The sequence below is a fragment of the Chlorocebus sabaeus genome, chromosome X (assembly GCF_047675955.1).
Source record: "Chlorocebus sabaeus isolate Y175 chromosome X, mChlSab1.0.hap1, whole genome shotgun sequence".
NCBI lineage: Eukaryota > Metazoa > Chordata > Mammalia > Primates > Cercopithecidae > Chlorocebus > Chlorocebus sabaeus.
The window spans coordinates 105,152,938-105,177,907 of NC_132933.1; the positions used below are offsets into that span (position 1 = coordinate 105,152,938).

Genomic DNA, 24,970 nt, shown 5'->3' on the forward strand with positions numbered 1-24,970 from the left:
AGCTCTCCTGGTTCTCATAGTTTGCCCAGATGGTTCGACTGCATAAGAAACTGGGGACAGAAGAATTCCCTCTAATTGATCAGACCTTCTACCCCAATCACAAAGAAATGGTGAGTTTGGGGAAAATAGAGCGAGCAGGAGGGAAGAGTCATAACTACTGCAATAATATTAAATATTGGTATATTATCAGCTGTGTGATATCAAGAGTGTGGCTGCTGTGTGCACGTGGGGTCATGAAGTTGCTTTGCGATAGGGTCTACCATGAGTTTCCTTATGCTTACAAGGAAAACTAAATCATAATACATTCCAATATTTATCAGATCCTGTTACTCATGTTATCTATTTTTGCCAGTATTAAAAACCGATTTCTAATGTGAATTGATAGAATTAATGTAATGAATCAGAATATATTACATACAGAAATCAGGTCATTATTACTAACATTATCAAATATTCCTTCTGATAGAAATTTTACCTATATTCAAATTAGGATTGCCAATAACATTTATCAATAGTAATGTTATAAATTAAATTGTTGGCAAGGCACGGTGGCTTATGCCTGTAATCCCAGCACTTTGAGAGGCTAAGGTGAGCAGATCACGAGGTCAGGAATTCAAGACCAGCCTGGTTAACATAGTGAAACCCCGTCTCTACTAAAAATACAAAAATTAGCCGGGCATGATGGTGCATGCCTGTAGTCCCAACTACTCGGGAGGCTGAGGCAGGAGAATCACTTGAACCCAGGAGTTGGAGGTTGCAGTGAGCCGAGATCACACCACTGTACTCCAGCTTGGGCAACAGAGTGACACTTCGTCTCAATAAATAAATTAATTAATTAATAGAAATTGAACTTTTGGTTACTATTATAAAATATAATCACTGGCCTAGCACGGTGGCTCACGCCTGTAATCCCAACACTTAGGGAGGCCGAAGTGGGCGGATCGCCTGAGGTCGGGAGTTTGAGACCAGCCTGACCAACATGGAGAAACCCTGTCTCTACTAAAAAAATACAAAATTAGCCGGGCGTGGTGGTGCATGCCTGTAATCCCAGTTACTTGGGAAGTTGAGGCAGGGGAATCGCTGGAACCCGGGAGGCAGAGGTTGTGGTGAGCCAATATCACACCATTACACTCCAGCTTGGGCAACAAGAGCAAAACTCCATCTCAAAAAAAAAAATATATATATATATATATATATATATATAAAATCACTAATATTACAAATTATCACTAATACTATAAATTATTTTTACTGTTGTAAATTACGAGTACCTATGTTATGAATTAAATTGTAGTTTCTAGTAGAAATTGGATAATCATTATTAATAGCATCAAAGATTATTGCTGTTATTACAAATGATTATTGCTATTGCAAATTGTGCTCTAATATAAATTATAAGCACCTGTTTTGAATTATATACGCATGGCACACGCAGTGGAGACTACCACAGTTGGGTCATTGGGCTACAATATGCCAGAATAAAATATGCTGAACATTTGAATAATAGAAATTGAATTATCATTGCTAATATCATCAAATATAACAATTAATATTATAGTGCATTATGGTGTTACAAATTAAGTTTATTAGTATAAATGATTAGTACCTATGTTGTAAACTATTATAATTATTTTTTAAAAATGTAAACCCAAAGTGGGAGGATCTCTTGAGCCCAGGAGTTTGAGACCAGCCTGGGCAATGTAGTGAGACCCCATTTCCACAAAAAAATTTAAAAATCAAGGGCCGGGCGCGGTGGCTCAAGCCTGTAATCCCAGCACTTTGGGAGGCCGAGGTGGGCGAATCACGAGGTCAGGAGATCGAGACCATCCTGGCTAACATGGTGAAACCCCGTCTCTACTAAAAAATACAAAAAATTAGCCAGGCGACGTGGCGGGCACCTGTAGTCCCAGCTACTCGGGAGGCTGAGGCAGGAGAATAGCGTGAAACCGGGAGGCAGAGCTTGCAGTGAGCTGAGATCTGGCCACTGCACTCCAGCCTGGGCGGCAGAGCAAGACTCCGTCTCACAAAAAAAAAAAAAAAAAAAAAAAAAAAAAATCAGCCTGGCGTGGTGATATGCACCTGTAGTCCCAGCTACTTGGGAGGCTGAGATGGGAAGATTGCTTGAGCCCTGGAGGTTGAGGCTGCAGTGAGCCATGAGAGCACCACTGCACCCCAGCCTGGGCAACAGAGTGAGACCCTGTCTCAAAACATTAAATAAATAAGTAAATAAAATTAAACCATTAGTACAAACAGTGTAAAAGTTGTTACCGATATAACTATTACCAGTGTTACAAATTAAGATTACTAATATAACCCATGAGTACCTGTGTTTTGAATTATCTTGTAGTTCCTAATAGAAATCATTACTAATATGGTTAACATTCTAACTGCTATTATAAAAAAACACTAATATTAAAATTTTGATTACTAATATAAATTATGAGTACCACAGTTATGAATCAAATTTTAGTTACAAATAGAAATTAAATAATTGTTACTAATGTAATCAAATTGTATAAGTAATTTTGTCAATTTTTACCAATATTACAAATTATGTTTACTCATATAAATGATCACCAATTTTATGACTAAAATTACAATTAAATATCAATATTGACCCAACATTATCAACTTGATTAAATAAACATTGCTACTAATATTAGCAATTCTTACCAGTATTACAAATTATGGTTACTGATATACGTCAACAGTGTTATAAGTTAAGTTTACTTACAGATAAAGATTGAATCATTAGCTTTTTTTTTTTTTTTTTTTTTTTTTTTGAGGAGGAGTCTCACTCCGTCGCCAGGCTGGAGTGCAGTGGCATGATCTCGGCTCACTGCAGCCTCCGCCTCCCAGGTTCAGGCGATTCTCCTGCCTCAGCCTCCCGAGTAGCCAGGACTACAGGTGTGCGCCACCACGCCCAGTTAATTTTTGTATTTTTAGTAGAAAGGGGGTTTCACCATGTTGGCCAGCATGGTCTCGATCTGCCCGCCTCGGCCTCCCAAAGTGCTGGGATTACAGGCTTGAACCACCATGCCTGGCCTAAATCATTAGTTTTAAGGAAACCCAATTTGTTTATCATTATTATTATTCTACATTCTTTGAGAGACATTACAGCAGAATGTGATTAAGAGCATGGACTCTGTAGCCAGAATTTCTGTGTGAGAATCTTACCTCCACAACTTATTAGCTGCTTAACACAGGAAAAGTTACTTAAACACCCTGTACCTCAGTTTATTCATCTGCAAAATGTAGGTAATAATAGTTCCCACCTCATATAGTTGGTGTGAGAATGAAATTACTTAGTAAATGTAAGGTGTCTAGAACAATGCATCTGGCATATATTAACTGCTACCTAAGTGTTGACAAATTTCTCCTTCTATTCTTGGTTGAGTATTTTTGTCGTGAAAGGATGTTGGACATTGTCAAATGCTTCTTCTGTGTTTATTGACATGATTGTGTGAATTTTGTCCTTTATTCTATGAATATGGTATATAGTACATTAATTGATTTTCATGCAAGTTGATAGGTTCATAAGTTTGTTTATGATGTGTCTAGATGTAGACATTTGCATTCCTAGGCTAAATCTCACTTGGCCTTGGTATAAATCCTTTTTGTATGCTGTGGGATTCAGTTTGTGATTATTTTGTTAGGGATTATTGTATCTGTATTCATAAGAGAAATTGCTCTGTAGTCTTTTATGATGTCTTTGTCTGGTTTTGGTATCAGGATAACACTGGCCTCATAGAATGAGTTGGACAGTGTTCCTTCTTCTTCTATTTTTGGGAAGATTTTGTAAAGATTGGCATTAATTTTTTTTTTTTTTTTTTGAGACAGGGTCTTGCTGTGTTGCTCAGGCTGGTCTTGAACTGCTGGGCTCAAGCGATCCTCCTGCTTTGGCCTGCCAAAGTGCTAGGATTACAGGCATGAACCACTATGCCTGGTCGGCATTAATTCTTTTTAAATGTTTAGTAGAATTCACCAGTGAAGACATCTAGTCCTAGGTATGTCTTTGTAGGAAGTTTTACTTATTCCTAAATCAATCTCTTCACTTGTTATAGGTCTATTCAGATTTTCCATTTCTTACCAAGTCAGTTTTTGTATTTTGTGTCTTTCTAGGAATTTGTCCATTTCATCTAGGTTTTCTAACTTATTGGCACATAGTTGTTCACAGTACTCTCTTATAATACTTTTTATTTCTGTAAGGTCAGTAGTATGTCCACTCTTTCATTTCTGATTTTAGTAATTAGAGTTTTCTGCCCTTTTTTTTTTTTCTTAGTCTAAAGGTTTATCAATTTTATTGATGTTTTCAAAGAACCAAATTTTTGTTTTATTAGTTTCTCTATTTTTAAAATTCTTCATGTTATTTATTTCCACTCTTATTTTATTATTTTTTTCCTTGTGCTTGTTTTGGACTTAGTTTGCTCTTTTCTTTCTAATTTCCTAGAAAAAAAAAATGGAAGATTAGGTTATTGATTTTGATACCTTTCTTCTTTTTAGATATAGGCAGTTAAAACTATGAATTCTCCTTTAAGCACCACTTTAACTGCATCCCTTACATTTTGATATGTTGTGTGTTCATTTTCATTCATCTCAAAGTATGTTCTAATTTCCCTTGTGATTTTTTTCTTTGACCTATTGGTTATTTAGGAGTGTGTTACTTTCCACATATTTGTAAATTTTTCTAATTTTTTCTGTTTTTGATGTCTAGTTTCATTCTGTTGTGGTCAAAGAACGTATTTTGTATAATTTCAGTCCTTTTCAATTTGCTGAGATTTGTTTTCTGACTTAACATATGGTCTGTCCTGAAGAATGTTCCATGTGCACTGAAGAAGAATGTGTATTCTGCCATTGTAGGGTGAAATGTTCTATAGATGTCTATGAGGTCTAATTGGTTTATAGCATTTTTCAAATCTTCCTTATTGGCTGGGCACAGTAGCTCACGCCTGTAATTCCAGCACCTTGGGAGTCTGAGGCGGGTGGATTGCTTGAGTGCAGGTGTTCAAGACCATCCTGGGCTACATGGCAAAACCCCATCTCTGCAAAAAATACACACGCACACACAAAAAGCCACATGATGGCACACGCCTGTAGTCCCAGCTACTCAGGAGGCTGAGGTGGGAGGATCACTTGAGCCCAGAAAGTAGAGGTTGCAGTGAGCTGAGATTACACCGCTGCACTCCAGCCTGGGTGACAGAGTGAGACCACATCTCCAAAAATAAATAAATAAATAAAATAAACTTCTTTGTTGGATCCCTGTCTAGTTGTTTTATCCATTTGTTTAAGTGGGGTATTGAAGTCTCCAGCTATAATTGTTGAATTGTCTATTTCTGTCTCCAATTCTGCCTGTTTTTATTTCATATATTTTGTGCTGTGTTGTTAGGTGCATATATGTTTATTATTGTTAAATCTTCTTGATGGATTGACCCTTATATGATTATAAAATGTTTTTATCTCGAGTAACAATTGCTCTTTTAAATTCTATTTTACCTCATATTAGTATAGCTATTCCAGCTCTCTTTTGGCTACTACTTGTGTGGTAAATCTTTTTCCATCCATTTACTTTCAACTTATTTGGGTCTTTGAATCTAAAATGTGCCTCTTATAGACAGCATATAATTAAGTCATGTTTTTCATCCACTGTGCCTATTAACCCTTTACCATTTGCCCTGAGAATACTCTCTGATGGCACTTGTGGCTGCAGTGTTTACCCCGAGATAACTTTGCCACAAACTATCTCGTTTTTATTATTATTTTCACATCACTCTAGTATATTGACTTTGGAAACAAAAGGCATCATTCTATTTATAGCATTCTGTTTGTAGGAATGGTATTTCCATTTACAAAATATAATAATTCTCAATCGCTGAAAATGCTGAAAAAGTCCTGCAAATGATATTAACATCATTCTTGAACAGTTGTTGGCTGAAGATTCATTTGATGAATCTGATTTTTCCAAAATAGATGATTCTGATGATTCAGATGATTCTGATGTTAGTTCTGCTTAGAAATAACTCCAAGAAGAGTTTTCGTATTTTGTTTTGACACTGAAAATCAGTCAGCTTTGCTTCAGCCTCAAAGAGCATGTTTATATAAAATCAAGTGAGCACAGGCATCAAGCTGCACATTTTTTTTTTTTTTCCTAAACGGGAAAAGGGTTAATTGCAGTGTTTAATTAACTTATGTTATTGTAATTACTGATAAGGTAGAGTTTATGTTTGCAATTTTGCTGTTTGTTTTCTATATCTTATTTTTTGTTCCTGTATTCATCTGGTAATGCTTCTTTTATGTTAAACAAATATTTTCTAGTGTACTATTTTTAATTTTTCTGTTGTTTCTTCCCTATGTCTTTTATTTATTTTTTTTAATTTAAAAAATTTTTATATATTTTTTTGAGACAGGGTCTGCTCTGTCACCCAGGCCAGAGTGCCATGGTAGGAATATGGCTCATTACAGCCTCAGCCTCCTGGGCTCAAGCTACCCTCCTGCCTCAGCCTCCTGAATAGCTGGGACCACAGGCACATGCCACCATGCCCAGCTAATTTTTAATCAATTAATTTATGTATTTTTATTTATTTATTTATTTATTTATTTTGAGACAGAGTCTCACTCTGTCACCCAGGCTGGATTGCAGTGGCGCAATCTCGGCTCACTGCAACCGCCACCTCCCAGGTTCAAGCAGTTCTCCTGCCTCAGCCTCCTGAGTAGCTGGAACTATATGCGCCTGCTACCACGACCAGCTAATTTTTTTGTATTTTTAGTAGAGGTGGGGTTTCACCATGTTGGTGAATGGTCTCAAACTCCTGACCTTGTGATCCGCCTGCCTTGGCCTCCCAAAGTGCTGGGATTACAGGTGTGTGCCACCGTGCCTCGTCAATTTTTAAATTTTTTGTAGAGACAGGATCTTGCCATGTTGCCCATGCTGGTCTCAAACTCCTGAGCTTACGTTATCCACCCACCTTGGCCTCCCAAAGTGTTGTGACTATAGGCATGAGCCACTACACTTAGCCTGTTTTTTTTTTTTTTCTTAGTCGTTTCCCTGGGAATTACAATTAACATCATTATTTATATTACTCCAGTTAGAATTAATACCAAATTAAGCTCAGTAATACAAAGAAATTGCCTCTAACTTTATTCCTTCATCCCTCCTTTGTGCTATCATTGTCAAACAAATTACATCTTTACACATTGTGTGCCCATGAACATCGTTATAGTTATTGCTTTATGCAGTTGTCTTTTAAATCAGATAGGAGGAAAAAAAGTGTTACATGCAAAAAAATGCATTTATACTGTCTTTTATATTTACCTATGTAGTTAACTTTACAGGTGCTATTTATTTCTATATGTAGATTTACATTACTAGCTAGTATAATTTTATTTCACCCTGAAGAACTCCCTTTAGCATTTCTTGTAGAAGCGTGCTAGTGATGAATTATCTCAGTTTTTGTTTATCTGTGAATGTCTTAATTTCTCCTTCATTTTTGAAAGATAATTTTGCTGGATGTAGAATCCTTGTTTGGCAGTCTTTTTCTTTCAGTACTTTGAATACGGTGTCCTACTGCCTTCTGACTTCAAGATTTCCAATGAGAAATTAGCTGCTAATCCTATTGAGGATTCCTTGTATATGATGAGTTACTTCTCTCTTACTTTCAAGATTCTCTCTGTCTTTAGCTTTTATAAGTTTATGATGTGTCTCAGTGCCCATATCTTTGAATTTCTTAGTTGGAGTTCGTTGCACTTCTTGAATGCATAGATTAATGCTTTAAATCAAACTGGGGGGATTTTTAGCTACATTATTCCTTCAAATAGTCTTTCTTGCACCTTTTTTTCTCTCTTTCCCCTCTCCTTTTGGGACTCCCATTATGTGGGTGTTTATATGCTTGATGGTGTTCCACAGACCTCTAGGACTATGTTCATTTCATTTACTTTTCTTCTTTCTCTTCCTCAGATTGGATCATCTCACTTGACCTGTCTTCAAATTCACTGATTCTTTACTCTGCCAGCTCAAAGCTACTGTTGATCCCCTCTAGTGAATTTTTCATTTCCGTTATTATGCTTTTTATCTCCAGAATTTCTCTTTTTTTTTTTTGAGCTGGAGTTTCACTCTTGTCACCCAGGCTAGAGTGCAATGGCGTGATCTCGGCTCACTGCAACCTCCACCTCCCAGGTTCAAGCAATTCTTGTGCCTCAGCCTCCCGAGTAGCTGGGAATACAGGCACACACCACCACGCCTGGATAATTTTTGTATTTTTAGTACAGAGGGAGTTTCACCATATTGGCCAGGCTGGTCTCGAACTCCTGACCTCAGGTGATCCACCTGCCTTGGTCTCCCAAAGTGCTGGGATTACAGGCGTGAGCCACCACACCCAGCCCAGAATTTCTTTTTTGTGTAATTTCTCTTTATTGATACTCTCGACGTATTAGGATATCATTTTATCCTTTCCATTAGTCCTTTAAACATAGTTTCCTTTAGTTCTTTGAAAATATTAAAAATCACTGATTTACAGTTTTTGCCTATTAAGTCTAACATCTGGGTTTCCTCAGGGACAGTGTTTGACTGCTTTTTTCCCTGTGTTTGGGTCACACTTAATTTTGTCTCTTTGCATCTCTCATAAATTTTTGTTGAAAACTGGACATTTAAATAATATAATGTGACAACTCTGGGAATCAGATTGTCTCTCCTCCTCAGGATTTGTTTTTATTGCTTTGTTTTGTTTTGCTTTTAGTGACTTTCCTGAACTAATTCTGTAAAGCCTGTGTTCTTTGTCATGTGTGGCTACCCAAGTCTCTGCTCCATTAGCTTAGTGGTCAGCTAACGATTGGACAGATATTTCTTTAAATCACCTGAAACCAGTAAGTCTCCCAGACTTTGCTGACGGGCTCTGTGTGCATGTTGGGGTGTGCCTTTAATGCAAAGGCAGACTGTTTACAACTTTGCCTTATCCTTCATTTCCTGCTTGTGCAGAGTTTTGAGGTCAGCCAGAGATCCTAGGCATACATACAGCCTTATGCGTATTTGTGGTTTTCTACATTCCCAGGCATATGTCAGAGCTTTTTAAAGCCTAATAATGGACTGATAATGGACATATCATTACCTAGATTTTCCTTTTACGTTTTCTTGATAAGCTTGTTGTTTTTTCCTAATTGTTATCACTGCTGTGTTAAACAGTTGCTGCTAATTGTTTCTGAAAAGCACCCCCAGAGAAAGCTGTTTATACCAGATGAGCCCCATGAGTAGAGTATTCAGGATAGTGCCAGACAGATCAAATAAAGACAGTTCTCTGGAAATGAGGTTTTGGAGGAACTCCAACCCTGTTCTGCCTCCTCCAATGGTTGCTGGTCGGCTGGTTTTCACCGGAATTGCAGGGCTGTTGGTTTTCAAGGCTCTTGTGGAGGTGAGGAGAAGGGATGCATACAGGAGAAGTTCAAATGCCACAAAGTTTCCTGTTGTTACCAAGATTCAGTCATTTTCTTGAAAAAAACGCTTTCTGAATTAAACCTTGGTCAATTTCCAGAGTTCTGATAAGTTTGTTTTGACAATTTTTGCCAGTGTTCTCATTGCTTTTAAGGAGGAGAGGATTTTTATAGGCTCTTAAATTTCTGCTGACATCACCTCCAGGCATATCTTGTTCTTTCCCAGACCCAGCCCTAAGATAATAGTATTTCAAAGCCAAGATCTGGGAACTAGATTTACTCATTGCCACTGGAATGTTCTTGCTTCAAGGCCCTCTCATTGTGCAAAGCTAAGACATTTCACTTCTTAATTTCACATATATGTGTATATATAAAATTTTTATATGTGTGTGAGTAGAAGAATCAAACTGTTTTTTTCTTCTGCTCTCACAATACAATGTGTGGAGGTTTTTACAGGCACACACACCAAGCAAGCAATTAATTCTTCAGCAAATTAATATACCAGCTGGATGTCCTGCAATTCAATTCTGACACTGTCTACCTGGAGGATAGCATCAGATTACATAGGTGAAGGATGCAGTCCCACAAAACTAAGCCCTACTTCTAATGCTGATGGCAAGCCCCAGGTTATTTTACCTTTGCTTCTGACCAACTAGCTATAAATCGGGGTCCACAACCCCTTCCTCAGGTTCAATTAGGTTGCTAGTGTGACTCATGGAACTCAGGGAAACACTTATTTACGTGATCGGTTTACTGTAAAGAGTATTACATTACAAAGGATACAGATGAAGAGATGCGGAGGATAAAGCATGTTGGAAAGAGCACAGAGCTTCCATGCCCCACTCTTCAGGAACCCCACATGTTCGGCTATCCAGAAGGTCTCCAACTCCATCCTCTTCAGCCCTTCATGGAGACTTCATTGCATAGGCACGATTTATAACTGTATAGAAATGTGATAGGACGGCCGGGCGGGCTCACGCCTGTAATCCCAGCACTTTGGGAGGCCGAGGCAGGCGGATCACCTGAGGTCGGGAGTTCTAGACCAACCTGACCAACATGGAGAAACCCTGTCTCTCCTAAAAATACAAAATTAGCCAGGTGCGGTGGCGCATGCCTGTAATCCCAGCTACTCAAGAGGCTGAGGCAGGCGAATTGCTTGAAGCCGGGAGGCAGAGGTTGCAGTGAGTCGAGATCGCACCATTGAACTCCAGCCTGGGCAACAAGAGAGAAACTCCATCTCAAAAAAAAAAAAGGGGAAAGAAAGAAATGAAGGAAGGAAGGAGGCAGGGAGGGAGGGAGGGAAAGAAGGAAGGAAGGAAGGAAGGAAGGAAGGAAGGAAGGAAGGAAGGAAGGAAGGAAGGAAGGAAGGAAGGAAAGGAAGGAAGGAAGGAAGGAAAGGAAGGAAGGAAGGAAAGAAGGAAAGGAAGGAAGGAAGGAAGGAAGGAAGGAAGGAAGGAAGGAAGGAAGGAAGGAAGGAAGGAAGGAAGGAAGGAAAGAAGGAAAGAAAGGAAGGAAGGAAGGAAGGAAGGAAGGAAGGAAGGAAGGAAGGAAGGTAGGTAGGTGATGGGGCAAAATGGGTGTGATCTTGTACTAACAGACTGAGTGGGGAAACCCAGCAAGGCCTGTCTGTTCAGAGCCTTAGACTCTCTCTGAAACATCCCTTCCTTCTAGGTATTGGGCAGGACCCCTTCTGAAAGGGAGGCCTTTTTTTTTTTTTTTTTTTTTTTTTTTGAGACAGAGTCTTACTCTGTCGCCCAGCTGGAGTGTGGTGGTGTGATCTCGGCTCACTGCAGCCCCCACCTCCCAGGTTTAAGCAATTCTCTTGCCTCAACCTCCCAAGTAGCTGGGACTACAGGTGTGTGCCACCATACCCGGCTAATTTTTTTTTGTATTTTTAGTAGAGACGGGGTTTCACCATGTTAGCCAGGCTGGTCTCAAACTTCTGGCCTCAGGTGATCCACTTGCCTTGGCCTCCCAAAGTGCTGGGATTACAGACGTGAGCCACTACACCCAGCCTTTTTTTTTTTTTTTTTTTTTTTGACTCTGTCACCCAGGCTGGAGTGCAGTGGCGTGATCTTGGCTCACTGCAGCCTCCGCCTCCTGGGCTCAAGCAACCTTCCCACCTCTGCCTCCTGAGTAGCTGGGGCCACAGGTGCGTGCCACCACACCTAGTTAATTCTTTTGTATTTTTTATAGAGATGGGGTTTCACCATGTTGCTCAGGCTATTCTCAAACTCCTGAGCTGAAGCAATCTACCTGCCTTGGCCTCCTAAAGTGCTGGGATTACAGGCATGAGCCACCATGCCTGGTAATGCTGATTTAATTGTATATTTTTAAATGTAAGACATTAGCATGGTTCTAAAAGTCAAAATATAAAAAAGCATCCACAGATAAAATAGAAAACCTAAATGAAAATAAATAATTTCCTGGGGAAACACAGTTTACCAAAATCGACCCCAGTAGAGGTTAACAAACCAATTTCCATAAAAGAAATAGAGAAAGTTATTAAGGAACTGCCCCATAAAAAAGCATCAGGCCCAGATGATTTCACAGGGGAATTCCACTGAAATGCTAGAGACCAGTTAATCCCAATGGCCACATAAATTGTTCCACAGAATGGAAAATGAAGACAAACTTCCATATTACCTTTCTAAAGCAATTATAACATTAATAGCACAAACAAAAGCATAGACCAGGTACAGTGGCTCACGGCTATAATCACAGCATGTTGGGAGGCCAAGGCAGGTGGATCACTTGAGATCAGGAGTTTGAGACCAGCCTGACCAACATGGTGAAACCCCCTCTCTACTAAAAATATAAAAATTAGCTGGGCGTAGTGGTGTGTGCCTGTAGTCCCAGCTACTCTGGAGGCTGAGGCAGGAGAATAACTTGAACCCAGGAGGCAGAGGTTGAGTGAGCTGAGATTGTGCCACTGCACTCCAGCCTGGGTGATAGAGTGAGACTTTGTCTCAAAAAAAAAAAAAAAAAAAAAAAAAAAGCATAGACTATTTTAACTATAAATATCAACGCAAAAATCCTAAATAAAATATCAGCAAACAAATTCAAAACCACATTAAGGGTGAGCACGGTGGCTTACATCGTAATCCCAACACTTTGGGAGGCCAAGGCAGGAGGATTACTTGAGCCCAGGAGTTCAAGACCAGCCTGGTCAACATGGTGAAACTCCATCTCTACTAAACACACACACACACACACACACACACACAATTAGCCAGACGTGGTGGTGCACCCTTGTAGTCCCAGCTACTCGGGAGGCTGAGGTGGGAGGATCACTTTGTCCAGGAGTTTGAGGCTGCAGTGAGCTATGATCCCACCACTGTACTCCAGCCTAGGTGACAGAGCGAGACCTTATCTCAAAAAATAAAAATAAAAAAGAATGCAGTAACAGCAGCATGTGAAATCAACATGCGGAAATCAGTAGTTTTTATATACACAAATAACCAGATAGAAGATATAATAGAAGAGAAAACATATACAATAACACCAAAAAAGAAACCATAAAATATTTTGGGATAAGATCAACGAGGGATGTGCAAAGTGATATGAGGAAAAGTTTAAAACATTCCTGAAAGGCACAAAGGTAGATTTAGGCAGATGGAAAAGCATTTCTTGTTCTTGGATAGAATGAATCAACATCATGAAAATGGAAGTTCACCTTCTCAGGTCCTTATTTAATTTATACATTTAATGTGATTCCCAAAAATATACCTACAAACTTATATCTAGAGCTAGATGAGTTGATGGTAAAGTTCATATGGAAACGCAAACATGCAAGAAAAACTAGGAAAACCCTGAAAAAGAAAAGTAATAATAAGGACTCATACTCGCAGCCCACAGGGAGTCTGATGCCTCTGCCACCAGACATTTTATGAAGATTTTATTTATTTATTTATTTATTTATTTATTTGAGACAAAATCTTGCTCTGTTGCCCAGGCCGGCGTGCAGTGGCATGATTGTAGCTCACTGCAGCACCAACCTCCTGGGTTCCAGCAATCCTTCCACCTCAGCCTCCTGAGTAGCTATAATTACAGGTGCACGTATAGCTAATTTTTTGTTTGTTTGTTTATTTTGTAGAGGCACGGTCTTGCTATGTTGCCTCGGTTGGTCTCAAACTCCTGGCCTCAAGCAATCCTCCTGCCTTGGCCTCCCAAAACTCTGAGATTACAGGCGTGAACCACCATGCCCAGCCTGAAGCTTTTATAATTTAAATAGTATGATGCTAACCCGTGAATAGACAGGCTGACAGATTAAAGGAAGAAAAACAGAAGTCCAGTTGTAGATCCACATACATATGGAACTTTAGTGTATGACCAAAGTAGTGACTCGAGTCACTAGAGCAAAGAGAGACTTTTTGGTAAAGTTTCGTTTTTGCCATCTAAATTCTTCATTCATCTGAAATTCATTTTCATATACAGTGTGAAGGAGGTAGGGATTGAGTTCATCTTTTTCCTTATAGGTAAGACTTTGTTCCCCACTGAGCTTGTATGCCACCTCTGTCACATATATACTAACTTTTTTTTGTTTTTTTTTTTTTGAGACAGGGTCTCTCTTTGTTGCCCAAGCTGGAGTGCAGTGACGCAATCTGGGCTCACTGCAGCCTCCGCCTCCTGGGTTCAAGCAGTTCTCCCACCTCAGCTTCCCGAGTAGCTGGGATTACAGAGGCATCCCACCACGCCCAGCTAATTTTTGCATTTTTAGTAGAGACGGGGTTTCACCATGTTGGCCAGGCCGGTCTCGAACTCCTGACTTCAGGTGATCCGCCCGCTTCAGCCTCCCAAAGTGCTGGGATTACAGGCGTGAGCCACTGCGCCCGACCTATACTAACATTTCATATCTTTGCCCTGCATGTTCAGAACTGTCTTCTGTTCCATTGGCCACTTTCTGTAAACGTTTACCAAAACCATACTACCTTGACAGCAACTTTTCTCATTAATTCCTGGTGCCTGGTAGGACAGCAGCACCTCCTGACTGTTTTGTGACTGTGTAGTAGAACTATGTTCTACTCTTGTCAGGGACAGAGTGGATAGGACTTCAGATGCCAGGAAGAAGACAGAGTCAAGGGTGGATAACAGAGGGCAGGCGGCAGAGGCATTAGACTCCCTGCAGGCCAGCTTGCCACCGGGTTTTCCCCTTTTGTTCCCCAGCTCACTGTATAGCATGGAGGGAATTTGTAGGAGCGGTACTTGGAAGCCTTGGTGGGAAGGTTGCCCAGCCTCCATCATGTGGTGGGAGACACGTGCTGGGGACTCTGGGACCAGTGCCCTATCTATTCCCGTGCAGGTCGCAGACTGCCAGGAACCCTCTGAAGGCTGCTCAGCTCAACTGTGTCTAAGTAGTCACCACTGGGGTTGGGGAGACATAAGAAGACCTGTTAAGCAGTTTAACTTCCCTTCACCCCACCTTCCCTCTCCTGGTCACGTCTACCTGGTCACACAGACCTGGGGAAGGGCTGCTGTCCCAGTGGGGAATGGCCCTCCCTTGCCACCGCCACTCAAGTGATACATGGTGCAGCAAGTATTTGTGGAGGGCTCACTATGTGACAGGTGGAGTCCAACCCCAGGGTCTTCTCTGGGCCCAGGAGTCACAGTCCCTGTGGAGTAAAGAAAGAAAAAGGGGCTCTGAGGTGTGAATGACCAGGGTCAGGTATGTGGGAGTTGTGTGAAGGAGAGAGGGCAGGAGTGAGTGAGGAATTGAAGGAGGGTGCAGGGGGGATATGTCACTGGGATGGGGAGTTTCTTTTGGGGGCCAATTTTATTGAGATATAGCAAATTCAGCAAAGGGTACATATCCTAAGTGTACAGCCCTTTGAGTGTTCACAAAGTGAACATACTCTTGTCACCTGCACCCAGATCAAGAAACAGAATGTGACCAGAACTCCAGCACGGCTAGAAGTTGGTGGCTGTTGGTGGGGCAGAGTGGCTCATGCCTGTAACTCCAGCCTTTTGAGAGGCCAAGGCCAGAGGATCGCTTGAACCCAGGAGTTCGAGACCAGCCTGGGCAACATGGCGAAATCCTGTCTCTACTAAAAATAGAAAAATTAGCCAGGCATGGTGGCACATGCCTGGAGTTCCAGCTACTTGGGAGGCTAGGCTGGGAGGATCACTTGAGCCAGGGAGGTGGAGGCTGCAGTGAGCCATGATCACCCTACTGCACTCAGCCTAGGCAACAGAGGGAGACCCTGTCTCGAAAAAATTAAAAAGTTGGTGGTCTTCAAGGGGCTTGGGGCAGTGGTTGGGGGAGGTTGATGGGCTTAGGGAGGTTTATAAGTTTAAGGAAGGTGGAGAGTCCTGACTTCCATGGCTACTCACCATGGCTGAGTAAAAGTGTGGGTCCAAGGCAGGAAGCTGTCACATGTGAAGATTCAATAGTAGACCTCGGATCACCAGGGAAGGCACCCAAGTTTGTGGGTTCATGTTCTTCTTGCCAGTGCTTAGAGAAGCACGTGTCCCCACAGAGATTGTGCGAGGTTGGGGTTCAGGTATGCAGCTCTGCCCAGGGAAGGGGAGACAGGGAAGCCCCTGGAGGTGGCTGAGTCACCGCACTGCTTCACATACTTCTCATAGCTTCTGCTCCTAGAAGAGTAGGGCAGTGTGGGCCAGGGAACAATAAAAGAGAATCACAAACAGAAAGGGAACCACGAGGAATGGGAACAGGAGCTGGAGCAGGGCTTGATAGTAGGGAACACGCAGGCGGAGTCTGAGGGCCCACACCTGTAATCCCAGCACTTTGGGAGGCTGCAGTGGGAGGATCGCTTGAGCCTAGGAGTTCCAGACCAGCCTGGGCAACATGGTGAAACGCTGTCTCTACAAAAAATTAGCTGGGCATGGTGACATGTGCCTGTAGTCCCAGGTCCTTGGGTGGCTGAGGTGGGAGGATCGCTTGAGCCCAGGTGGTTGAGGTTGTAGTGAACTGTGATTGCACCACTGCACTCCAGCCGGGGCAACAGAGTGAGACTGTCTCAAATAAATAAATAAAACAAAATAAAATAAAGTAAAACTTTTTTACAAAAGAGTAAGGAATATGTAGAAGGAGCAAAGCATAGGAAGTAGGTAATGGGGACAAGGAGCAGGGAATAGGAAGAAGTAGGGGAGCAAGAAGCAGGAAAAACAGGGGCGAGCCAGAACACAAAGGGGACGCCTGTGGCTGCGGGAGTCCCTGAGGGACTGACTCAAGGCCCTATCGCATCCTTTCCTATAGAAAGTCAGGAAGCCCTTTCTGGGCTCCTCCCTGAGCCCCTTCCAAGGATGCACCCCTCTATCTCGCAGAGTGCAGATTTCTATCCCTCAAAGGGCCTGGAGGGACAGAGGCCATGCCCCGAGGACCAGTGTAGCATGACCATATGTCCCTTGGCTAGGACATGCTATGATCCCCAAGTCTCAAAGACTCAGAACACTATGGACTGGGGATAGAATTTGCTGTAGCGGGCTGAAGTTGGGAACATAGTATTGTGGGGCAGGGGTTCTTCGTGGGGAGAATGCCCCAGGGATGGGGACTTTTTGTTCCAGGGTGGTGCAGAGGGAGACCTGAGGGTGAGGAGTCCACACAGGGTGGGGACAGGTTGGCTGGCCTGCCATTAGGAATCCCTAAAAGGGAACCTGTCCTCATGGTGTCGCCGCAGTTGTTGTGGGTGGATGTGTAGATGGATCTAACCACAGTGCTCTTTATTATCAGGCGCTTCTATGAGCCACAGGTTCGGGACTCCACTAGGAACCTGGATTGTCTGTGAGGGGGAAAAGAGAGAGGGACACTGGGACTGAGGAGCGTTTATGGCGTAAAGAGCTGGGATTTCTGGGATCTTAGTATCGCATCAGGAGCTTTTGGGCCTCAGAGACCTACCCCATTCTTTCAGGCAGAGCAGGGTCAGGAGCTTGCATTTTGGTGAGGAGGCCGGTGTCGGGGAGAGATGGACATTAAATTATTGGTACTAATCATACACATTATTTCCAATATTGTATATTATTGTGCCTAATACCAAACATTGTTTGCAATATTTTAAGTAATCACTAGTAAAGTTAAAAGTTATAGTTATCATAACTACTCCTAGTAACTAATGCTTGTAAGTGCTATATACCTAGCACTGTTCCAAGTACTTCACATATACAACCTCGTTTAATATGGACGTTGTCTCTATGAGTTCAGCCTTCTTTTTATCCCTGTCTTACAGATGCAGGAACTGAGGCTCAGAGAGGTAATATGATTGATTCAAGGACACAGAGCTAAGACATGGCAGGGGCAGGATTTGAATGCAGACATCTGGTTCCAGGGTTCCTGCTTTTTTTTTTTTTTTTTTTTTGAGATGGAGTCGAGCTCTGTTGCCCAGGCTAGAGTGTAGTGCCGTGATCTCAGCTCACTGCAAGCTCCACCTCCTGAGTTCACACCATTCTCCTGCCTCAGCCTCCTGGGTAGCTGGGACTACAGGTGCCCGCCACCACATCCCGCTGTTTTTTTTTTTTTTTTTTTTTGTATTTTTAGTAGAGATGGGGTTTCACCTTGTTAGCCAGGATGGTCTCGATCTCCTGACCTTGTGATCCACCCGTCTTGGCCTCCCAAAGTGCTGGGATTACAGGTGTGAGCCACCGTGCCAGGCCTTTTTTTTTCTTTCTTTCTTTTTTTTTTTTTTTTTTTGAGACAGAGTCTTGCTCTATCCCCCAGGCTGGAGTGCAGTAGCATGATCTCAGCTCACTGCAGCTTCCGCCTCCTGGGTTCAAGCAATTCTTGTGCCTCAGCCTCCCAGGTAACTGGGACCACAGGCATGTGCCACCACAGCCGGCTAATTTTTATATATTTAGGAGAGATGGAAGCCATGTTGGCCAGGCTGGGCTTGAACTCCTGACCTCGCGATCTGCCCGCCTCGGCCTCCCAAAGTACTGGTATTACAGGCATCAGCCACTGTTCCAGGCCTATTTCCTGTGTTTTGACCCCCCCAAAAAATATCCAAGGGGCAAAGACACCCCGTAAACATCCTCCAACCCCACCACAAGCCTCTGAAAGATTCTGGGCCAGGACTGTGACGCCCATGTTTAAGGGAGAAGGACTGAGGCTCAGGTGAGAGAAGGACTGGCCCCCAGGCTCCCCACTGAGCTGAGTCCCATGCTGCATACCACACATGGCTGTGACCCCTACAAGCTTCCTCTCAGCTGTCACAGAGTCTCTCCCAAACAGAGATCCACCCACAGACACCCCGAATGCTGGGGATGAAGGATGCTCATTTGACCCATTTTAATAGATGTTCTACAAGAGCAATGGGGAATGTAATGAGCCCAGGGCTACGGATCCTGCCAGGAGCTCATGCCAGGTCTCTGGGGGAGGTCACCTCGTCTGCTCTTCTAGACTCTGTGTCCCCTGAGGCACCAGTCCTCCCTGTCCGTGCTGCATTGCACTTGGCGAAGGGCTGACCTGCAAGGCAGACAGGTCGGCAGAACAACCTCCACACTGGGTTCCATCCTTCCCCTGCTACTTCACCTTCCCCTCAGGGCTTGGAAGAGGTGAGGACTTAGGAAATGGGGCCTGAGGCTAGGGAGCAGCTTAAGAGTGCAGGTAGCTGACACTAAGTTTTGGTGAATTGCCAGGAGCTGTCAGACTCTTGCAGGCAGCTGAGGGAACATTGACAAGGTCACCAGGGATGAACCAGGGCCCGGGCCCTTCCCTTACAGTTGTGCCCATCAGCAAAGGCTGCGGTTGGCCCCCTTCGGTAGACAAGGTTCAGACCCTCCAAGGGCGTAACCAAGGTGTAGATGTTGATACAGAAATTGTTGCTGCGTGCGCATTCCCTGCTCAAGTGGCTAAGTACTGTGTGTTCAAAATCTGCCCATTCCCATCTGGGACATAATTTGGGCCGTCGGGTAACCTCCCAGGAGTGTAAAAGGTTCTGGGACAGGACCACAGAAGATCCAGGGGGCTGTGCTTGGTAACCTAGGATGCCCTGGAGGAGACCTGGGTTCTTATTGGTAAGAGCAGTGGGTACTGTGATGAGAGGGAATTTGGGGGTCCTTTTCTTTACCGAAGGAGATATATTGGGGCCCTTTTCAAGCAGGTTCAGGTCAGGAGGACACAGGTGCTCCATTGAATGTTTGCACCAGTCTGGAATTCTAGTTCCCAAGGGCCTCACTTGAGTCAAGACCTTTGGAGTATGAGAGGCGGGAGCCAGAGACTGGACCCCGCTGTGGGAGTAGGAAGGCCTCGGAGAGGAGTATTTGGAGGGTCTCTCACTCAGTTTTTCTAGAGGAAGGATGATCCAGAAAGGTGAGGGTCGAGTCTAGAGACCCTAGTTTGGGTGAGGGGACAGTTGGGTTGAGGGAGGTGTGTGCAGGGTATGGGCCAGCATATCTGGCTGGTCTTGATTTTGAACCCTACCTGCATTTCATTGCTGTCAGTATTTCCTTCCAAGTTGGTTAGAGGAGTGAGGGGAGAAGTAGGGGAGGGAGGAGGGCAGAGCTTGGGGATTTTTAGCTCATACCTTCTCTCCATCCCACCTCTCCTCTGCCCCAAACAGCCCCTTCCAAGGAATGTCCTGCAGCCTTAGCTGGGGAGCCGGGGTCACCCCTTCTTCCCAAGTCCCCAGCTGGGTTGCTGTGGGACTCTGGGTGCCCTGGGTCCCCTTTCAGGCTCATGGTACAAAACCTGAGGTTGGGGACAGTAACACCCACATGTTTGGATGGGGCATCCTCACTGGACAACATCAGGACTGTGCTTGAGGCAATGAGAGCCATTTGCCAATTGGTAGGGCATTTGTCAATGACTTTGTCAGCTGGCAAGATGTGTGAATGGGGAATTCCCAATAAGGCAGTGATGTGTCCGCTGTGGGAGAATTTATAACTAGAAAGCCCTGGGCAAATAGCAATTGGAAATCAGTATAGGAAAATGTTTTAAAGTATTTATTGACTGGAGAAATTATTCAAAAGTTACGGTTGATAATGCAGGTTCAGTGACCATTACTGCTGTTGCAGATCATCAGTGCTAATGCCAATGTCGAGAATTACTACCAGTACGTCAGAATTTAAGTAAAATATAAAAACCCAACATTTGGCATCCCTCATCCCCACTGGTCCCAGGGTGCTCACACCAGGTCATCAGCAACATGGGTTTGTTCCCAGGCACTACACGGAAACAGTGGCTGCTGGGTGGTAACTCTTTATTTCATTGTCTAGAAGAAAGATGGGAGTGGGAACAGGGTGGACACTGCGCAGGCTTCAGCTTCCACTCCGGCAGGATTCAGGCTATCCGGGTCCGCAGGGACTGCCAGGTGCACAGCCCTGGCTCCCGAGGCAGGCAGGCAAGGTGACGGGCCTGGAAGCCCTTTTCAGAGCCTTGGAGGAGCTGGTCCGTCCACAAGCAATGAGTGCCACTCTGCAGTTTGCAGGGGATGGATAAACAGGGAAACACCTGGAAGGGAGGAGGGAGACATCTCTGAGGGTTTCTCCCTGCCTCCCCCATGGAGCAGAACTTCCTCTCCTCAGCTTTCAACACTGAGCCGCTCGGGAGACTTGCTCTCACCCCACCTAAGTACATACCCCAGGACAGCCCCTCCCATTGAGGGAAATGTCACTGGGTCCTCCAAGGTAACAGTAAGCCAGTAAATCAGTGTCCTGGAATGGTGGCTGGGGAATAGGCCCTGGGGGTCAGTCAGGCAGGTCACCTGAGGAATTGTCCCAAAGGACAGGGAAAAACTGACAGTAGTAAGGGGCCCCACCCGGTTGGCGGCTAAGGAGTTTAAGCACAGGAATAGCCAGTGGGGCTCCAAGATAGTCACTGGGCTCAGAGGCCATCAGGAGCCATCAGGGAACAGGCTTGGACTAGCCAGGAGGTCAATGTAACACCCTCTGGTGTCTGGAATAGTCAGAGCTGCAGAGCAACAAGCAGATGTGCTGAGGAAGGGTCAGTGGGATTAGGGAACAGCACTTTGGGTTCTTGGAGAACATTCCTGGAAACCAAGAAACAATCCCAGGGGCTCAGGAACGGAGAGTGGGATTACAGAATAGTAACAAGGGAGAGTTAGAGGGACCGGGGACAGGTGATCACACGGTGTTGGACACAGGGCAAGGGAGCAGCCAGAATTTGTAAGGGAGCAGTCTCGGGCTTGGGGAAATAGCAAGAGAGATCAGGGACAGCCCTTAGGGTTTGGGAGCAGCCACAGGGACACAGAATAGCCAGAGGGAGCAAGAAACAAGCCCACGATTTAGGGAAGGGCCCCGGAAGGATCTCCCGTTGGAGGTCAGGGTCCAGGTACTCACTGTGCATTCCTCACAGCCAACAGTGTAGGTCTTGGTGAAGCCCCGGCGCTGAGCTAAGCTCAGACTGTTCCAGGGAGCCACGAAACTGCAGGTGGTGATGTGCAAGAGTCCGTCCTGCAGTTTTCCTAAGGAGAAAGCAGGGGTAACCGACAAGCAGCTTGTGATTGGCTGAGCCGCCAGGCTGGCAAAGGCCCGGCCTTCTGATAGGCTGAAATTGGGATGGTACCCATTTCCAGTGGAATCATTCCCATCAGAGCCTCGCCCCCTCGCGGTTGCTAGGCCGCGCCCCAGGGACTGGTTGGCGTGGCACAGGGCGCGGGGACGGTGCCTCACCAGCAATGAGAAACTCCTCGCTGCGGTTCTGGGACCTGTGGAAGTATCCGCAGACACTCTCCATGGCGGGGGTGTAGACGAACCGGATGTCAGCGGCATCCCCTAAGGCCTGGAACCCTTTATACATCTGTTGATGGATGAGGGGAAGTGTCTCTTTTACTGACATAATCCTCCCACTCCAGGTTCTTCCCTGAAGTCACATAGCATCCCAAGATCACAGCCAACTTTCTTGCACCAACCAGTGGCCAGAAGTTTCTGTTTTGACCAGGAGGAAGATGTTAGAAAATGCTGGGAAAGGGGCGGGAGCAGGGGATACCTTGGTCATCTTGATCTCATAACGCTGGTATAAGGTGGTCTGGTTGACTTCTGGTGTCCCCACGAACTTGGCCCTGATGACTGCAGGAGAGGAGGGAAATATGAGTCAAATGGACTGCATGCGCCAATAAAAATAAGATCATCATCATCATAATACCAGCAACGTGCATACATAAATAGGGGTTATTGGATGCCAGACAGCACACTAAGTGATTTACACATTTGTTTATTGATTCATCTGTATGTTGAGTGTCTCTCTTCGCCAGGCACTGCTTAAGCCATTTTCATATATTCATTTGTTCATCTACTCCTCAAATATTTGGGAGTGCCCAGACATTCCCACTGGCCCATGCTATGTTCAGTGTTGAGCCCAATCTCTCTCCCAGACTGCAAGATCCCATTGCAGTGGTTCCTGTACCCATCACCATTGTCCTGAATATGGTCTTCCTTACTGTGCTATAACAACTATCACCGAATATTTTTCTCTTTAACAGGAAATCAGGAGTACTAAGGGGCAGGGGTTAAAATTTTAAACAAGATGGCCAGGGAAGGCCATCCTGAGAAGGTGACATTTGAGGCAGCCACCCATGTGGATACCTGGGGGGAAAGTGTACCAGGCAGAGGGAGCAGCCAGCACACAGGTCCTGTGGTGGGCTTGGGCATGGAGTACTCAAGGAAGTGTGAGGATGCCAGTGTGGCTAAAGCAGAGGAAGAGCAGGGGTGAGTGGAATCATTCTAGAGGTAAGTGCCATCATGAGCCCCACCGGACTGAGAGGGAAACCAAGGCAGAGTGTGTGGGCTGAGTGGGGTGAGGACTCACCGAGGTCGGAATTGCAGAAGGCCGTCTGTGGGTGGGGTGGGACACAGGTGCAGGCCCTGCTGGGGGCTATCAGCCACAGCAACAACAGGATGCCGGAAGCGAGGGGCTCAAAGGGGGCCATGGTGGGTTCTGTGGGGAAGAGGGATGTCAGGCAGGCCCCAGCCCAGCTGATCTGCTGACCTGGGCAGGTCATCCACCCCATCCTGCCCCGGGGCAGCCTATGGCGGGGGGGATTAGGGGACTGGATTTGAGCTTCAGGGGTAGGGAAGCTTGGGGATTTTAAGGGGATTGGGGAGCCCAGAGGAATTTAGGGTTTAGAGAGTTGGGAAAGTTTAAATTATTGAGGGACTGAGTTGCGGGGCTATGGAGCTGTGGCACTTGGGGGAGAAGGGGGCTAAGGAAGTTTGAGGAATGAGGGGATTGGGGAATTCTGGAGGTTGAGGAGTTTGGGGGTGAGGAATTTGGGATTGGGGGCTGGAGGGATTTGGAGGAGGCAGAGTTTAGGGGTTGTGTATATTAAGTGATATAGGGGGCTGGGGGAATTTAGGGAGGTTGAGGAATTTGGAGGAGGTTGGGGATTTAGGGAGCTGGGGGAGTCTGGAGGTTGAAGGGGTTGGGGGAATTTGGGGGCTTAAGGCAATGGCGATACTTGAGGAATCTGAGGGCAAAAGAAGTTTGGGAGCTGGGGAGCTGGGAAACTGGGGATTGGGGAGACAGGGGAGTTTAGGAAGCTGCAGGGGTTAGCGGTGGGGATTTAGAAGGCGATGAGGGAAAGTGCTGGATGAAGGGATTTGCGGGGGGATTTGGAAAGCATTTGTGATATTAGGGGGTCATGGGTTTGGGGGAGCTGGGGACGGATGTCAGGGGTTCTAGGGAGTTTGGAGCCTCGGGGTTGGGAAAGCGGTTCCAGCCTCCGACCCTCTTCCCCCTAGACTAGCCCAGGGTCCTGGTACCCGCAGGCCAAGCTGAGTAGACAGGCATCTAGCACGGGAGTGCACGGGCCTGGTGGCCAGCACCCAAGCTGCGGCCCAGCCCCGCTCCCTGCCGGGCCATCCCGGGCCCTGCTTACCTCTCGTGTCTCTCTGGGCACTGGATCTGCGGCGATGGCGGCAGGGCCTGAGCGCTAGAGGATAAATGTCCACGCTAGGGGCGGGGGTGGCAGCGGGTGCGGAAACCACAGGCCTCCAGGCTTCCTGGATGCATTACTCATCCACCCACCATCAGTGCAGAAGCCAAGGGGCGGGCCGACGAAAGGAGATACACCCTCCTCCTCTCCCACCCCCCTCCTCTCCCTCTCCCTGGGCCTCGCCCGGGCGAGCCCCCTCCCCCACCTCCACGTCAGTCACTATTCCTTCCAAGGCGCCTCAGCGGAGAGCTTAGAGGCCGCATTCCCCCCAGCCCAGTCCCCTAAAGTCTCCAGAATCTATCCAATCACCCACATCCCCCAAGCTCCCTATGGCTCAAACCCAAATTAGTTCAGCACTTCAACATTTATTGTGCATCTACTGTGTGCCAAGCACACAAAAATCCCTTGTTTTGTGTGTCTGACATGCTGGTGAGGGGTAGCAGAGAGGAAACAAATTAAATAGCAGCAGTGGAGGGAGATAAGGCAGGTGAATGGGGAGGAACACAAAATGGGGAAACTGAGGCATGGAGTGGTTAAGTGACTTATCCAGGCTCACAGAGTCAGTACATGGCAGAACTGAGACTGGAACTCAGGTGGCCAGGAACCAAAGCCGGGGTCTCAAAAAACACAGGCAAATAGCCGGCATTTATATAGCACCGACTGTATACCAGGCACTCAGCATAGTTTATCTCATTCAGAGCTCACAA

At 45.2% G+C, this 24,970-nt stretch overlaps 2 protein-coding genes across 3 annotated transcripts in view; one reads left to right on the forward strand and one right to left on the reverse strand.

The window, feature by feature from the left end:
* Positions 1-24,970, forward strand: part of SYN1 (synapsin I) — a 49,086-nt gene that overhangs the window by 15,253 nt on the left and 8,863 nt on the right. For both annotated transcript variants that reach the window (XM_073013751.1, XM_073013752.1), the window contains exon 5: positions 21-110. In XM_073013751.1, the coding sequence (XP_072869852.1) occupies positions 21-110 (90 nt within the window). The remainder of the gene's footprint in view (positions 1-20; positions 111-24,970) is intronic.
* Positions 20,554-24,381, reverse strand: TIMP1 (TIMP metallopeptidase inhibitor 1). Its single transcript, XM_007991541.2, has 6 exons — positions 24,207-24,381; positions 23,138-23,266; positions 22,319-22,398; positions 22,003-22,129; positions 21,670-21,794; positions 20,554-20,821 (listed from the first exon to the last, which is right to left on the reverse strand). Exons 2-6 carry the CDS (start codon positions 23,256-23,258, stop codon positions 20,651-20,653), a joined length of 624 nt encoding a protein of 207 aa, XP_007989732.1. The 5' UTR covers positions 23,259-23,266; positions 24,207-24,381; the 3' UTR covers positions 20,554-20,650.

Bases quoted from the DNA above. Each gene is read 5' to 3' on its own strand.
- TIMP1 (XM_007991541.2), bottom strand. From the start codon at position 23,258: ATGGCCCCCTTTGAGCCCCTCGCTTCCGGCATCCTGTTGTTGCTGTGG. The intron at 22,130-22,318 runs GTATCCCCTGCT...ATCCATCAACAG, and splicing joins ATGAGATCAAGATGACCAAG to ATGTATAAAGGGTTCCAGGC. The intron at 20,822-21,669 runs GTGAGTACCTGG...CCTCCCTTCCAG, and splicing joins TTGGCTGTGAGGAATGCACA to GTGTTTCCCTGTTTATCCAT.